Source organism: Pocillopora verrucosa, chromosome 8 (assembly GCF_036669915.1).
Source record: "Pocillopora verrucosa isolate sample1 chromosome 8, ASM3666991v2, whole genome shotgun sequence".
In the NCBI taxonomy this organism is placed as follows: Eukaryota; Metazoa; Cnidaria; class Anthozoa; order Scleractinia; family Pocilloporidae; genus Pocillopora; species Pocillopora verrucosa.
In genome coordinates, this window is record NC_089319.1 from 16799609 (window position 1) to 16815320 (window position 15712).

A 15712-nucleotide genomic window follows, 5' to 3' on the forward strand; every position below is an offset into this window, starting at 1 on the left:
GAACATAAAGATTGTGTGATCCGTTGTCATGCCAGTGCAATGGGTTAACTTTTTTGGGCTCAAAACGCCATTGAATGCTGTTTCGACTGAATATATGTGAGCTTTTTTGCCTCTGGTGAACAGAGGAACAATCGGAACACCATAAACAATTTATTCGAACATGAAGTGGTTGTGAAAAAAATGAGGAATTTAGTTAAAACTTTTATCCCCTATGACAGTTGAAAATCAGGTATTTTGGGGAAACGGACCTCAATGGTCATGACAGCAATACCAAAAATACACAGCTGAAACAATTGTCTTTCAAAAAATCACATTTATTACAATAATCATTTACTGCTTCCATGATTATCTGGGACAGCAGAGAAGAGAATAAACATGACCTAAAGACATTTCATTTGAAATACACCTCATTCCAAATGGTCTTCACAAAATATCCTTTACATTCAGTAACCCTAAACTCTGATCAAAATTCAACTTCTCCTGACCAGCTACTTGTTAAATTCACTTCTATGGCAGCATTTGCAGCAAATTAGGTACCGTTGGGAGGAAATACATGCTGAAGGGGTTTCAGATATTCTACCAAATAGAGTAAATAATGGCTTTCTTTAGAACACCTTTTTTCGTTCATTTGTGATATACAAGTATGAAAACCTACTCAAAAAATTATTCTTGCTTCATACTGACAACAAAGCTGCATAAATAAGTTTATCAATTAACTGTTGCAATACATCTAAATTCTGTTTCATACTTGAAAAAGTACAATGGTATGCCTCTTTTTATATAATGGTGGCAGGGTAAGAAGTTTCCCCTTTATATTGTTGAATTGTTAGACAAGGAGAAATAATATAACCCAGACCATCCAGATACTAGAACAATTTTTCCAAAAATCAGTTTTACATCTATTGTAATTGGATTCTCCTTACCAACAATATACACGCTGAAAAAAACCTAACCTTCTGCAAAGTATACATTATTTTTTTCACAATAGGTGTTCTCTGAAAATATCAATACCCACTCAAGGAAGGTTAACCCTTTACACCCTAACATCAATATACAAATTCTCCATACTCTTCACTATACATTTCTTCAGGTGCTGAGAAGAAGAATTTGTCCAACAATCAAAGCCTCTTAGGTTGGTAATCATTTCCTTAATTCTCACAATCTTCAGTAATACTGATTCAAAAGATAATTGTGAGGAGAAATAAGATGCTGATAACTATAAGGTTTAAATAGTAAATAAAATTGGATAAGGAGAAGGAATTAAGGAAAAAAAAAAGACCATATTTGTCTTGAGTGTAAAAGCCAACTAGAGTTTCTGGAGTTTGAATGGTTAAAACCAAAATCTTTCCACAGCACAGTTAGTCTCCTTGCATCCCATGTTTTGCTTTTTTATGAAATATGTTCAAAAACAGCTGCAAGAATTAAGTCTGTGCAGGGATATGGATATTGATATTTCCTTGAGCCACAAATAAACCACAACGTCCTGTGGTTGCACATATTTTATTGACTATCAATATTATTATTATCATTTTTTGTGATAACTTATTGCTTAGATATTTTTTTCTGAGATAGTACTTGGGAATTTAACAGCCAGCATTGAGGCATTGCCTTATGTTTTTAAAATGCCATGCTCCATGTAACGGCAGGGGAGACCATCAAGAGACACTAAGATTGAATTCTTTTAAAGAAGAGCAGAACATCACATTGCTATCATTAACTTCTTCTTCCTACAGTGGCTCCACATAAGTCCCAGGAAAATGTCCAATTTTACCCTGAAATCTTCCCTGACACCAGCCCTGGTCATCCTGCGAGGAAAGTTGTGTAAGGATGTCCCCTTCTTTGAAATTGAGTTCGTCATCCTCCACACCTTGGAAGTCATACAAGGCCCTGACTGGGACACCTGTATCTTCAATGGGAGGTGGCTCAATGTCCCATTCATCTGGAGCTGATGGTTCACTGAAGTCTTCATTTGTATTTGATGTATAATTGTTAAATGGGTTGTTTCTATTGACCAAGAAAATGAGACAAAGGTGAATAACACTGTGATGGATAAGCTCTGAATTGTCTCATTACCATTGCACCTTTATTCCTTAGGCAAGTAGCCTGAACACAGCAGTCAAAAGTCAGGCATGTACAAGAGTATTAATTCTGGCTAGCAACACACCTATCTCCTGTGCAAAATTTCAATTAGGAAAACATAAGAAACAGCTGCTGTCTTGCAAAATAAGCAAAAGAAAATTAAAACTTCAGTAATTATCAGCGGTAGGGAAAGGGAAAACTTGAGACTTTTTGAACACAAAGCTTTTTCAAGTACAGGTATCATGTTGATTTAATATTCTTTTTCAAGCTATACCTAAAACGGTTATATGTTTTTTGACACAACATGAGTCAATAGCTTGTGTGGTTGTTTGTAACTTGTGTGACACAACTTGGTTGTGACATGCTAACAGCACATTACCAAATCATAACGATGTTTGTACATGCGCAGTCTTTTGATGCCTGTCTTGGTAGCCTGTAAGCTCAGTGTTCAAGTAGACTTGGAAAAGCTCAAGGCCACTAGTTATTCTTAGTTCTAAAACTTACATCTCATTGTGATGAGGGTAATCAGTTTGTTCTTCAATATGGTTTTGAGTGGTTGTATAAGTGGATGCCACTGGTGCTTGTTCATGTCCTCGTGACACTGATGGTCGTTTTGCTGGAGGTGGCTCATTATACTCCTGGAAAAAAAAAAAGGTTCAACTTTCAAAGTACTCAAGCATCTAACTATGAAGCTTTGAAGTCACTCCGAGGATCTCATAGTACATACGTTGTTATGGTTTCTTGTGGTTTTTAGTCCGAAGTAGCTGATGATAGTGTAAGGTGTATTGTTCAAGAACATAATGCTAGAGGTGGTTCTGAATTTCTTTGTGAAATTTGATTAATTTGATCCCACTTTTTTCCCAAAAATTGTTTTGAAAAAATAAGAGTCCTTGCTTTCAGCCACCTTCAAAGTGACATGACAGGAGTAACATCATTTGTGCCTGCCAATTTTCAATCTTCTCTATATTAAATTATGATATTTTTTCTGCCTCCTTTAAAGACTTTTTCCTCTTTTGTGTTTACTATGTTACCAAACTATTCAGTGGTCTTGTTTCATCTTGAAGGTAGTTAAGCATTTTAGGAAAACTGACAAAAAACAAGGGATCAGATGAGGAGTAAATTTAGCCTAAAATGGCACGACTTATCTTCCTGTAGTAATAGTTTAATGAAAAGCAAACAGTTTTCACTTGATGTCGATGCTCACTTCCAATCAAGTTCATGAATCAACAGTTCTTCTTCAATGCTTCTCCTAACTAAACAATCACTCTTTGCAGTAAATTGTTTCTCTTGCTTAAAACCATTCACTGCAAATACTTAACTTTTTAACCCTCTGCCAGACAAAGGTTTCTAGTAAAATCTTAGCACCTCTTTTCTAAGCTGACTCTGACTGCCTTATACTATCCGTAGTAAAAAACTCTAGCTAACGTATAACTACTGATAATCCTGTGATCTTCAATCTATAGTACCTGATTACTGCATGACACATCCAATATTTCCCAGTATAACACTTCTGTCCTGCTATTACCATATGCACTTTCTACACAGTCTACCTTCTCTGAAATATTTCCATCTTGTGGATGTTCACCTACTCTTTCAACATTGCTTGAATCTTTAACACAGCAGTTATATATTGACTCAACTGTGCTGTACAAAACACCTTCATTGAAGCATTCACCTGTGCCTAAAGTTATGAGATGTTCAATATTGATAGTGTAAGTGTTCCAAGCAAAATTATCCTCTGTGTCCAGGTGAATACTGTGCACTTTATCAAGTGACTCACAAGTACTTCCCTTATCTATGTATAAGTTTTGGAGTTGCTTTCCCTTTTTTAATGCTCCACTTTGACATTGTCTATGCAACTTTCTTTGCAGTAAGTTACTAGTAGGATGTTTCCTTTCCTAAACATAGGCAAAAAAAGCAGTTTGAAGACTGCATCCACTGGAAAAGTTCTGCACTCTTAGTTCAGAGACATGAACTACCTTCTTACTAAAGTTGCACATTAACCACATCTTAATGAAAAAGTACCTACTCTTGAAAATATCTTTTTCCACTAGAATTCATATATTGTTTGAAAATAACACGAAATGTATTTCTAAGGTATACTAAGCACATGAAAGAAAAACATAACTGAATCCCACAACATATATGATTTCTAGCTTGAGCTGAATAAAATTAAAGTCACTTCAGCTTTGCAGTGAAAAAAGAATACATTTCCTGAAAGGAACCCTCTTAAAGCTAAAAACAGCTATGGTTAAACTGTGGCTTGCCTCTGATGCTATGATGGAAATGCTGCCTGATACAACAATGACACAAAATTGACACCCACTGAAACAAAGGTTGGCAAAATCACAAATGGAGGAGAGATAAGGAACAATTGCATGCAAAGATAATTTGTTCCTAATACTTAAGTCTGAAGTAATCTTTATTCTTTTTTGTTGCGTTTAAAGGGAAAATAAGGTCTAGAAAACGTTTACCTAAATGAAAAGTTCCCGATTTGCATTGTCCTAACTGGCTATTCACTTGTTCTAAAAACTTTTTTGTTGCAAAAAATTGCGTTCCAAAAATTGACATTTTCAAATTAAAAATGACCTTCTTTGTTATGATATAACTGTGACATAGCAATATTCAAGCATGCTGCCTTAAATTCCAGCTGAGATGGATGTAAATAAGGAAAACAGAAAAAAGGAGAGCACTGCTGATTGAATTCTAAATTTAGACTTTAATCCAGAGGGTGTAATACATCCATTTATGTTTCAAATGCAACATGAAAGAAGAAACCTGTGCTGACAAAGAAATTCAAGAAAACGAGTTTCAAGGAAAATGTCAAACTGCTCAAATGCTCATGTCTTGAAAATCACAAGTGTTGTTCTTGTAGCAAATGTCAAGAGAAGCCTGTGGAAAACGTATGCTACCAAGAATTAAATGTACTAGCTTGAGTCAACGACTCAATTTGAAAGGAAGGGTTTTTTTTCTCAATACATACTAGCTCTAGAGTGAGAGTTCTTTCACTAAAGAAGACTGTGGTGCCTGCAATGGATTCATTTCACATTGCTAACTGAATGAAATGAATCATTTTTCAGTTTCAGGAACCCAGCTCTGGTGTATTAATGAGTAAGAGTCATTTGGACCCACAAACAGCCCCAGTTGGCATGCAGTTGAGTTGAAAATAATAGACTTGAAGAGCTTTGCTTATGTAGACCTTACTTTCCCTTTCAAGAAATCAAAGTGGTTTTGTAGCAACCAAGGTCAAAATTATGTAAGAGTGCCATTGACCAGCACTTTTCAACCAAACCAGGGATGCTAATTGGAGTGAAGGTGTTTGTGCAATAAGGATGCTTATTAGAATGGGGGGAGCTTACATGATAAAAGGTACTTATTGGAATGAGGACCCTAAATCCAATCATTACTGTACATACAGTGAGATGATATGACATGGAAAGTTTCCCTAGAGATATAATTTGCAATAACTAATCTCAATCTTGCTACCTAAACAGCCATCACATACCACTTCAAGGCATATTTCCATTTGATATTGACTGAACTTATTCATGAATGTATAAAATCTAGACTGACTTTGGGTATCTTATAATGAAGATATACAGAATGCTAATGTACCTCAAACATTGGCCAATTCTGTGGCATGCCCATACCATGGTTGTGTGACCACCAGTCTAAGTCTGCCTGGGCATCTGCCTTCTGAAATGTGAGGCCCATGTTGACAAAGACACCAGAAAACCTGCAAAAAGAAGAGTTTCTTAACATTTGTTTCTACTCAGAAAAGTCATGTAAACAAACTGAAAAAAAAAGAAAAAATTGAAAAAAGTATCAAAACTTAGGGTAAGTTCTAACACACTTCACATCTCCACGTAAAATTATGAGTCAAGAGAAAAAAAAAATTTCAGAAACAAGGTGTCATAAAAGTGTTAATTTTCTCATACAAAATGCATCAATATGAGATAATTTAATAAAAGCCAAGTGTCAGATAACGATGAATTTTCCACAAAATAATATAAGTCAGTCAAGATTTGATATTGTACACATGCTAGCAGCTGCCAATAGTTGTCTGGTTATGCCGGTAAGGTTAATTGTAACAAGTAAAGCACTAGTTGGCAAAGAAGCTAAAGATATTCTCTAAGACTTCACAACTATCCAAAATCTCACATAACAGTTAAGAGAGGATCTGTTAGCATAATACTTAGAAAAGAAAAAGCAAGAATTCTTAAAAATCATTTTTAAATTAGAGGACTCTGAGGGAGCTTGTTGATAACATATTGAGTTGATTTTGTTATGTTGAAAAGGTTTAAATAGGAGACAGTGACCTTGAAATAACAGTGCTTTTCCCAGAAGTATATTAAACCAAATAGAGATGAATACTGCCTATGATGGTTGATTTGAGCTTAATATTTCATGACAATTACACCAAAACATAGCCCCTGACAAAAAATTTTAGAATCTTCCTTTGAGTCTACGAACTAAGGAATTTGGTGATATGATAGGTCATTTAAAAAACATGATAGGTCATTTAAAAAACATGATAGGTCAATGTTTTGTTATACCTGGAATTCAATGAAAGATTCAGTTATGATTGTTACTAGCCTAAGGATCTCAGTCATTGTAAACCACTCAATGACCTCATTTTGAAATGCAACATTGCTTTACAGAGTTGAAAAATTTGAGACTATAGTGCACTACATAACTCTCTGAGTGTACGATGAAAAAAGAATATTTGCACGTCTGTCATTTCTTGGTAGATCTTTTACAAAGCATGTTATGATTTGGACAACATTTTACAAGAGAATCTTGAACTTGACCTTTTTGTCTTGAGAAAAAAACTGCCATGTTTAATGGACCTTCAAATTTTGATGCAAGACCTTCTTTAAGACTCCATGCTGTTTATTAAAAAAAATACTCTTTTGCATATTTCTGGAACTGAGGTGACAGTATTGCACATTTTCAATACATAGGAAATTAAGAAAAATTTTTCTGTCACATCAGAGCACTTAACATTTAATCTTGGATAATTTCTTCAAAGCTGGCCAGATTTGAAGTCCTAGTTGGTACACTACTCAGCAGCGCATTGGCTGATAAGTTGAACAGTCCTACCACTAGATTAGTGATCTTTATACTTAAGGATTATTCAAAGTATTGCTATTTATGGATGGCTGCATTCCTGGGTGCTTTTTTCGGTTATTTCTCTCATGGCTTGGTACATCCAAGAACATATTTTCAGGTCTGCTGCCCATAATAAATACAAGCAATAAAATAACTGATTACCGTACTTATCTCATCTACTTCGATTTAGATGAGCATAGATGAAGATTAATCAGTTTTAAAGGGGTGACAGGAAATTATCTAATGAAGGATAGGGAACTACACTTTCATAGACCTACATGCAAATAAAGGAAAGTAAATATTCTTGGCATGTTATACATCGAAGGCTGCTGAAGCCAAATAAACAACATTGAAAGCCGCAGAACAAGAGAAGATCGCACTGTAGGAAACTGGATTAACTATGCAAATCATATCTGAGTGGATTCAAAGTGTTTACGCTTGATTTGTTGTAATATTTGCATAATAATTAAATAATTACGGAGAACACGAGTACTCAAGAAAAGTTACAAAGAGGATGACAAGTGAACATTCATCGAGTGCAATGTTCAATTTATAATTAGAACGAAACTGGAGCATACTTTTCCTTATTCCTTACGTTCCTATAACGAAGGACCAACCCCAACAAAATAAATTGCATCGTGTCAAATACTTACTCAGGGCTATCCGATATATCCAAACATTTGTGATACTTCATTAGCGTGTCTCTGAAAAACGCAAGACGGCTGTCCTCGTTCTCTTGACATCTTTCAAATTCTTGAATCATGTCTCGTTCATATTGTGAGTTGTACGATGTAATTTCGTCCAGGCGAAGTTCGTACTTTTCTTTACATTTATCCACTTCTCGTTTCGCTTTCTCTGTTGCATCCTGCAACTTTTTCAGTTTCTCAGCTGTTTTCAATTCGGCGTCGTTAGTTGCTTGATTCTCCAAATTTTGAGCTTGCTCGCTGTTTCGCGAGGCAGTGTGATACGCCTTTTTCGACCGTTCAACTTTAGCCAATCGCTTTGCCCAAGGCTTTTGAGCCTTCGTAAACCCTTCATCGGCCTCTTTGGTCTCCTTCCATTGAAATATTCCTTTGTGGTAATTTTCTGTTTTCCACCTTTTAATTGATTCGTGCACGTCGTTCATCAGTTTATCACGGCATAACAAGTGAATCTCTGCTCTAGACTCGGCTTCAGTGACAGTGCCTCGCATGGCAACTTCCATTGTGCCATATTCCGGTCCATTTTTAACACATTCTTCCCATTTCTTGGCCCATGCTTTCAATTTCAATGCGTATTTTGCTTCTATTTCAGCTCTTTCTGTGACAAGCTTCATAAACTCGTCACATAACTTTGCACCATCGTCTATTCGTTTGACCGTGCGCTTGAAGTTTCCAACATCCCAAAAACTGTCACTAGCAGCACTATACTGCAGGTTCTCGTCAGAACCCCTAGGTGTGCCTCGCATGGACATAACTGCCTTCCAACACAATAACTTCCACTATTTTTGCTCTCAAACTTCTCTCACATTGTTCCGAAATTTGTCTAACTGGAGTATTTTGAAGGTGTGGGGTCTTCCAGTTCTTACCGCATGCGCAGAAAACTGTTTGTAACGCTGGCAAGGAAACGCGGGCATTTTGGTAGTCAAGGAACCTAAATCAAGAATCTCTTTACAACTTAAGTTTTGCAGAGTGAACTTAACTAAGTGATTAAAATTCAAAATGGTAGCGGGGGTTCTCTCGTCAAGTTCATCTGATGGAAAGGTGAAAAATCTTAATAGGGTTCAACACAGAGCCATTAGCCACTACATAGGCGGTGGAGGGACAGCCATGCCCTTCAGAAGAATTTCAAGTCTTTCCGTCCCCGAAATGTCTTTAGTATCATGGGTCTCAATTCTTGGGTAAATTAAAGGACTTGATTATTGGCATATAATTCGAAAGGGATTTGAATATTTTAGCTCGAATGTTCTTGTTTGTTTGTTTCTTTGCTTCTTTTAATAGTTTTTTGCTGATCCTGCCACTTAATCCAATATATGATTCCGGAAATTTCTATGGAAGCATCTTGAAGGATTAGATGCATGGAGCACAGCACCCTTTGGTTGTTGATCAACTACAGTCTAAAATTTGAAGGCGGTACCGTAATTGGCAACATGTTTCGTTGAGAATTGTGCCTTTTAAGTTGTATCAAGCTTATCTTGACCGGGTCAATTATTAAGTATGCAGAGACTCACACAAGCCGCCTCTGACACCTGATATATGTTCTGTTATGTACACATTCTTGTGGAAAATCAACCCTAATAAGCTACCTTTGTGTGAAGTTTTTCGGTTGAGGTGGTTTCGACTAGCCGTAAATCAGTGGGTTTGAAAGTTTAGAAAAATTTCAACGAAGACAACTTGCCCAATTGATAAAGAACGCGCCGAAAGGTCACGCAAAATCGCATTATCGTGCTCAAAAGTCATTCCGAAGTATTTGTATCCGGCCAGGGACGAATAGTGATAACAAATACTTCGTTACTGTCGGGTGTCAAAACAGTCAGCCAAGTGGAAACAATCACGCTTATTAACGTCACATAACTTCGGCTTGTTTGATTTTCTGAACTGGATCGGGTAAAAAATGACGACTCATAAGCTAATTAAAGAGGAGCAGAATAATCGAGCTGTCGAAACACCGAGAAAACAGCAGTTTATCCTAAATATTTTTCATATCCAGCTTTCCTGTGCATTTCCTAGACATGTGACAATAGCCACTGCCATTCAACAAACGCGTCACACCCCAGCGTGCAAACGAGGCTAGTCTCTTCCCGAGGTTTCAAAAATTTGATTGACTGATTCCCAATATGGCCACCTAGACGCCAAAATCGTCTATTTTAAAGTCCTTGGTACGTCGAATTCGCACCCAGTAAGCAAACAGCAATTCTTCAAAGGTTTTTCTTTTAGTTTGTGCGAATTGGAAACGTAAAAGATTTGTCTAAAGTCCTTTAGTTTATCGCGTGACGTAGTCCTGCTTTCTGGCGTGTTTATACTTTGGATGGTTTGATATGCGATATCTTGTGCAAAAATGAATAGCGAAGCTAATGACAGTACGGATGCAGGAGTGAGTAACGAAGACACAGACACAGTGGAATCCATCACAGAAACATCGGGCGAGAGTCGGACAGAAAGAATTCGAAGACTGAATAGAGAAAGACAGCGACGAAGGCGCGAAAAACTAAGGATGTCACGCCAGAGTGAAGCGCCATCGACAACCAGTAACGACGTGGACCCAAGCCATGATCTTGAGGTTCTGTCTGAGGGCTGTGCGATTGTAGAAGTAATGCTACCTCTGAAAGTCGAGACAGAAGTACCAGAAGAAATAGATAAAGAAAGTTCGAAAGCTACGAGACCGAAGCGATCTACGAGAACGAGGCAAAAATCGCGAAAGGAAGGCGCAACTGAGCAAATTTCATCCGATACCGTCTCATCAGCAAACAACGCCATTTCACCACCATGTCACGACAATAACTCAAGATTTGACGGCGCTTCAGACGAGAGCAGCGTTCTTGTTGTCGCCAGTGAGGTGGAAGTAATCGATGAAAAACCTCAAGAAAACGGAACCGAAGAAACTACGGAAATTTCAGAAACAAAAGCAGACGGGAAGAAGCGGCGAACGCGAGAACCGAAGAGACACACTGAAAAATCACCCGAAGACGTCGCGACAAAGCGGGTATTTAGAGAGCGTGAAAAGAAGAAAATGCAGGGGAATAACGATGAGGTCACGGCAAGAAGAGAAAAACAACGCGAGTTAAAAAGGAAGCAGAAAGAAAGGATGAGTAGCGACCAAATTGAAGCGCTGAGGGCGAGATATCGGGAATGGAGGCGAAAACGAAAGGAAACCATGACAAGCGAGCAATTGGAGATAATACGCAAAGGAAACCGTGAACGACAGCGAAGACGGCGTGAGCGGTTAGGAATCAGAAAGCGGTCAACAACCCCTCAGGCCAAGGGAGTCAGCGAAGCAGTCATACAAGGCATCAAAAATAAGCAAGCACAAGTTCTAAAACCAATGGAATCGAGTCTTAGTCCCGAGGCAAGTCTTGTAGCAGCGGTAAACAAGGTCGCTTCGCTGAACAGCGTCGAGGCAGCCGCAGCGACCGCCGCTCTTATGCCAAATCCTTCTCGCGTCGAAGGACCGGTCGCTGTCACACTAGAAGTAAATCCAGCTGCTACTGGAATGGCACCTAGTGTCATTCAGAACACCCAGCCCATTTCACAACCGCCTTCATCAACATCTCAGCTCGTAAGTCTTCCTGTCACATCTACAAATGTAACACAAGGTACTTTGCCTCCGGGAATGCCCGTTCTTGGTCCTCAGGGAACTATTCTTCAAGGGCTACCACCGGGATCTGGTGCTCTTTACAGCATGACAATGCCAGGGATTCAAGGAACTTTGTTACCTGGGATTCCTGTTACTGCAGGACAACCTTTACCAGGTGTACAGGGAAGCACTGTCACTGGAATGCCTTTCTCTGGAATGCAAGGACTTGTGCCAGGCATGTCTCAAAGTGCATTTTTGTCAGCTTCACAAGGTGGAGTCCTTCCTGGGATGCAAACATTTAGTAGTATGGCACCAACTATGACCAAGGATGGCCAAATCTTGCACAGCATCTCTACCCTTCTTCCTATTGCTCCAATGCAAGGTATCCAAGGAACTGGTCAAGGTGTTGCATTCCTTGCTCCTATGCCCATGACTGGACCTGCTGCTCAAGTTCAAGCTTTTCAAGATATTAGAGGTGCAGTGGCCACTCCGATAAGAACTGCTAGTCCTGGCATCAGCACCACAGTGGCATCAGTTCCAATAGCAGACAGTGTTACAGCAGAAACAGTGGCTGTTGTGCAACCAGGGGATGGAAGTGACCCTGCTGGAACAGACCCCAAAAATAAAAATGCAAGCTCTCCAAAACCAAAGGGAAGAAGAGGAAGGAAAAGAACCACTTCTGCTGCAGAAATGTTAGCAAACCTGAGCAACTTACCTCCAACTAGCACACCAATGTCATCCATGCTATCAGCATTGGCTTCTCAGTTAAGAGGTAATACACCCACTGGGGTAACAGACAAGGAAGGGGAGCCTCCAGCCAAGAGAGGTACTGTGGAAGCCAATCAGATTGCTGTCATGCCCAGAGCACCGACTCATCAAGACTCCAGTCCAGGGGCAGTGGCCATTGGGAGTGAAGCTGCTGGCCATGCGAGACCTAGTGTGGTGAACCATCCAGAAATGCAAGCGACATTTCCTTCTTCAAGCACAAATGCCAAGATTCCCCATATGAGTACCTTTCTCAATACCATGAGTGGAAGTTCAATTCCAAACATGGGAGTGCCATTTGCTACTGCCACAAACCTAGCAAGGCCTATTAATAGCTTCCCTCCTAACATACAGGCAATACCTGGTCAGTTTTTCCCATCCAGGGTTTCTGTTGCTGTGGAGACAGAAGAAATAAGAAAAACAACAGTTGGTACTAACACTGAAAACAGCCAACATTTATCAGCTGGTGGCATCGACCAGTCTGCTGTTATGTCATCAGTAGGTACCATGACTGACTCATTGTACAAAGTGTCTGTGGGTACTGGGACTGCTGGAACAGGGCAGCCTAATGGACAATCAGTTGTTACTGCTATGGGTGAAAGCCATCCAAATATAGTGGAAAAGACTGCAACTGGACAAGAACTTAACCAAGAAAAACCATGTCAAGCTGTGGTGAATGTTACGGAAATTAACCCAGCAGAAATACTCCAGGAGGCGTTACATCAAGGTCAGATTACCCAAGAGGTCATGATTCAAGAAGAGGTGGTGGAGGAAGTTGTTGGAGTCTCTCCAGAAGTGGCCAAGATTACGCCTATAGGAGATGGTATTTAACATTTACATTGAGCTGTTATAGCTCCACAATAAACAGTGGTTTGTCTACACCTTAACACGGTCAAGTCTTTGCATGTACTTTAGTTACTAACATAATTATTGTAGACTGGGATTTCGTTTTCATCTGGGGTTAACCATAGTGGGAAATAGAAAAAAAGAGAGAGAGACTCAGAGTTGACTGAAAGTTCTCAAGAGCCTAGCTCTAACACTATTTCATGTGAAAAGAAAGAGTTGCTCACAGTAGCATGGATCCGAAACTTTGCAGATTGGAAGCCCTATTGAGTAGCTATTCTGAGTATCAGGCATTCTATGTTCTACATGTGCATTGACATACATGAGATCTTATTTCAAACTTTTGGCTCTCAGTCAGGTAGAGTTCAAATCTTTTTTGCAGGCGAAAGACAAAGCATGGTGTTATTTTGACTGTTAAGTGTGAATTAACTTGTGGAACACATTAAGCCTTACTCAGAGAGCTAGAGCACTGGCTGTTTGGTGATCTAGTAGTTTAAAACATAAATGTTTGAGAAGATTATATTTCATTTCAAACTGATATTGTAATGGCAGTGAGCAAAGGCAGAAAGGCAGCTTAAAGCAGATTCTATATTACTATATATACTTGTTCAAGGACTCGTTATCATTAAAGCAATGCCTATTGCTTATGTAAAAATTAAGGCCTCAACTTAGGTGATAACTTGGAACAACAAGGCAATGTGAAAATTGATTTGATTTGGTTTAAAAAAAAGTAGAGAATTAGAATTCTTTAAATCAAAAATATGTTTGGGAAACAGATTTTGCATAGCAACAAAATAGCGTGTCGAGTTATGAAGTACAATTATCTGTGTTTGGAAGACATCACAATTCAAGCCTGGTTTTGTGCAGTTTGATGACTATTTTATCCAAGACAGATGGATATTAACCTCTGTTGCGACTGTATCATTTTATTTCATGCAAGATATACCCAAGTGTATTTAGCATGCAAAATGCATTCTATTACATTTCATGTTATATATCCATGCAATTTTTTAAAGAAATCTCAATCTGTGATAGTTTGGGTTGATTGAAGTAGTTTAATGGGTCACAGCAGTCTTTTTCGTAACAATCTAGGGTGATATTTGTATATTTTAGTCTGTGGTAATCATTAATGAATCTTTAATAACCTTGTAGGTTTCAGTGTGTTGATCAAACATTGATTGTCTTTATTATTTGTTACTATTGATTTTTTATGACAAGGTGTTTTAACACATTTGAATCATAGTGAAATCAAAGTCAAAGGGTTTATTGTGATACAGGCAAAGCCGCTAAAAGTCCAGATTATCTCTAATTATATAGTAGAATAAGCCTTGACATCATGCAGGATTATGATATTTGCTATATTACGTAGTTAAAATTGTACACTGAGAACATCCTTAGCACTGAATTAATGTTGTGATGCTACTCTGGCAAAACTATCCAAAAAGTCATTAGTTTTATTCAGTGGAATATTTTAACCATTTGGCTGTTTCCTAAAAGTTTTAAAGTTTCTTTGATGAATCAAATGAGTGTTTTTAACCATGGCTTTCAGTTAGAGAGAGAACACTGACATTGCTGTAAATTACTGGATTAGATATAATTATAGGAGCAGTTTTATTGTACATTTGTAGCTTGCCTGTATTTATGTGGCAGTCTTTTTTACAGTGTAAGTCATAAGATTGCAGGAGTGTTCTGTATCACTCTATTTGGCAGAGTGTAGTCGGAGGCAAGGAGAAATGGCTGTATTTGCATTTAACAAATAGAGTCATGTTGCTGTGCATCTGTTCAGTAATAGATCACAGATGACATCAAAATGTGGTAAGAACAAGAAAATAGCACACGTAACATAGCTGAGAAAGATGTTGATGTTCTTACTGCTTTATGACAAACTTTGTGATCTATTACTTTGCAGACCCTTGTTAAGATGAGTCTATATGTTTTATATGATAAAAAAGCAAAGTGTTGTTTATGTTGAGGTCATCTATGCATCTGTCCTCCAATAGATCACAAGTAAGGACCATCAAAATGTGTGTAGGCCTTAGCCTATATAAACTTCACAGTGAAGAGAGAATGTCTATGCTCCCATTGCATATTCTACAGTGTGATGAAGACTGGCACCAAAATGGACAGGCTGGCATCAGTAAGAGCTTAAGTAGTGTTCTTATTGCCTTCTTAATATTGATAAGAGAGAACTTTGAATAATTTTGCTTTCAAGGTTGATGGTCACATAATGACTGTATTGTTTGTATGGTACGTATGATTTATTTTAAACACAATAATTATGATTTAAGTAAACAAATATCAATAGCCATGTTGTTGTTTTCTCTGTAATAAGAGTATTTGTAAGTCGTGTCATACAGATTCATGTTTATCATGGGGAAAGTGCAGCCTGCTGTGTTATTTACATCGAATATTTTGATTTGGAAAGTAAAGGCTGAGGCTTGGTGTGTTGCACATAATTGCTGATTAGTTTCAATAAGTTAACCTGCAATACTGCCTGTGATACAAGCTTGTGATTGTTTCTTTGTTTGATTTAGAGTTAAGGTGCATGGTAGGGGGAGGGACTGGTAAAAGATGATGACTTCTCTTGCCCCAGCTCTTCTCCTCTCCTTTCTTTTGACTGTTGCCTACCCCCTAGGTACAA

At 38.2% G+C, this 15712-nt stretch overlaps 2 protein-coding genes across 2 annotated transcripts; one reads left to right on the forward strand and one right to left on the reverse strand.

The window, feature by feature from the left end:
- Positions 1 to 303: 303 nt before the first annotated feature.
- Positions 304 to 8754, reverse strand: LOC131776656 (protein kinase C and casein kinase substrate in neurons protein 2-like). Its single transcript, XM_059092873.2, has 4 exons — positions 7845 to 8754; positions 5695 to 5815; positions 2584 to 2717; positions 304 to 2004 (listed from the first exon to the last, which is right to left on the reverse strand). The coding sequence occupies exons 1-4, from the start codon at positions 8642 to 8644 to the stop codon at positions 1728 to 1730; spliced, it is 1332 nt and encodes a 443-aa protein (XP_058948856.2). The 5' UTR covers positions 8645 to 8754; the 3' UTR covers positions 304 to 1727.
- Positions 8755 to 9985: 1231 nt separating this feature from the next.
- Positions 9986 to 15527, forward strand: LOC131776676 (uncharacterized). Its single transcript, XM_059092893.2, has one exon. It carries the CDS (start codon positions 10228 to 10230, stop codon positions 13057 to 13059), a length of 2832 nt encoding a protein of 943 aa, XP_058948876.1. The 5' UTR covers positions 9986 to 10227; the 3' UTR covers positions 13060 to 15527.
- Positions 15528 to 15712: the final 185 nt, after the last annotated feature.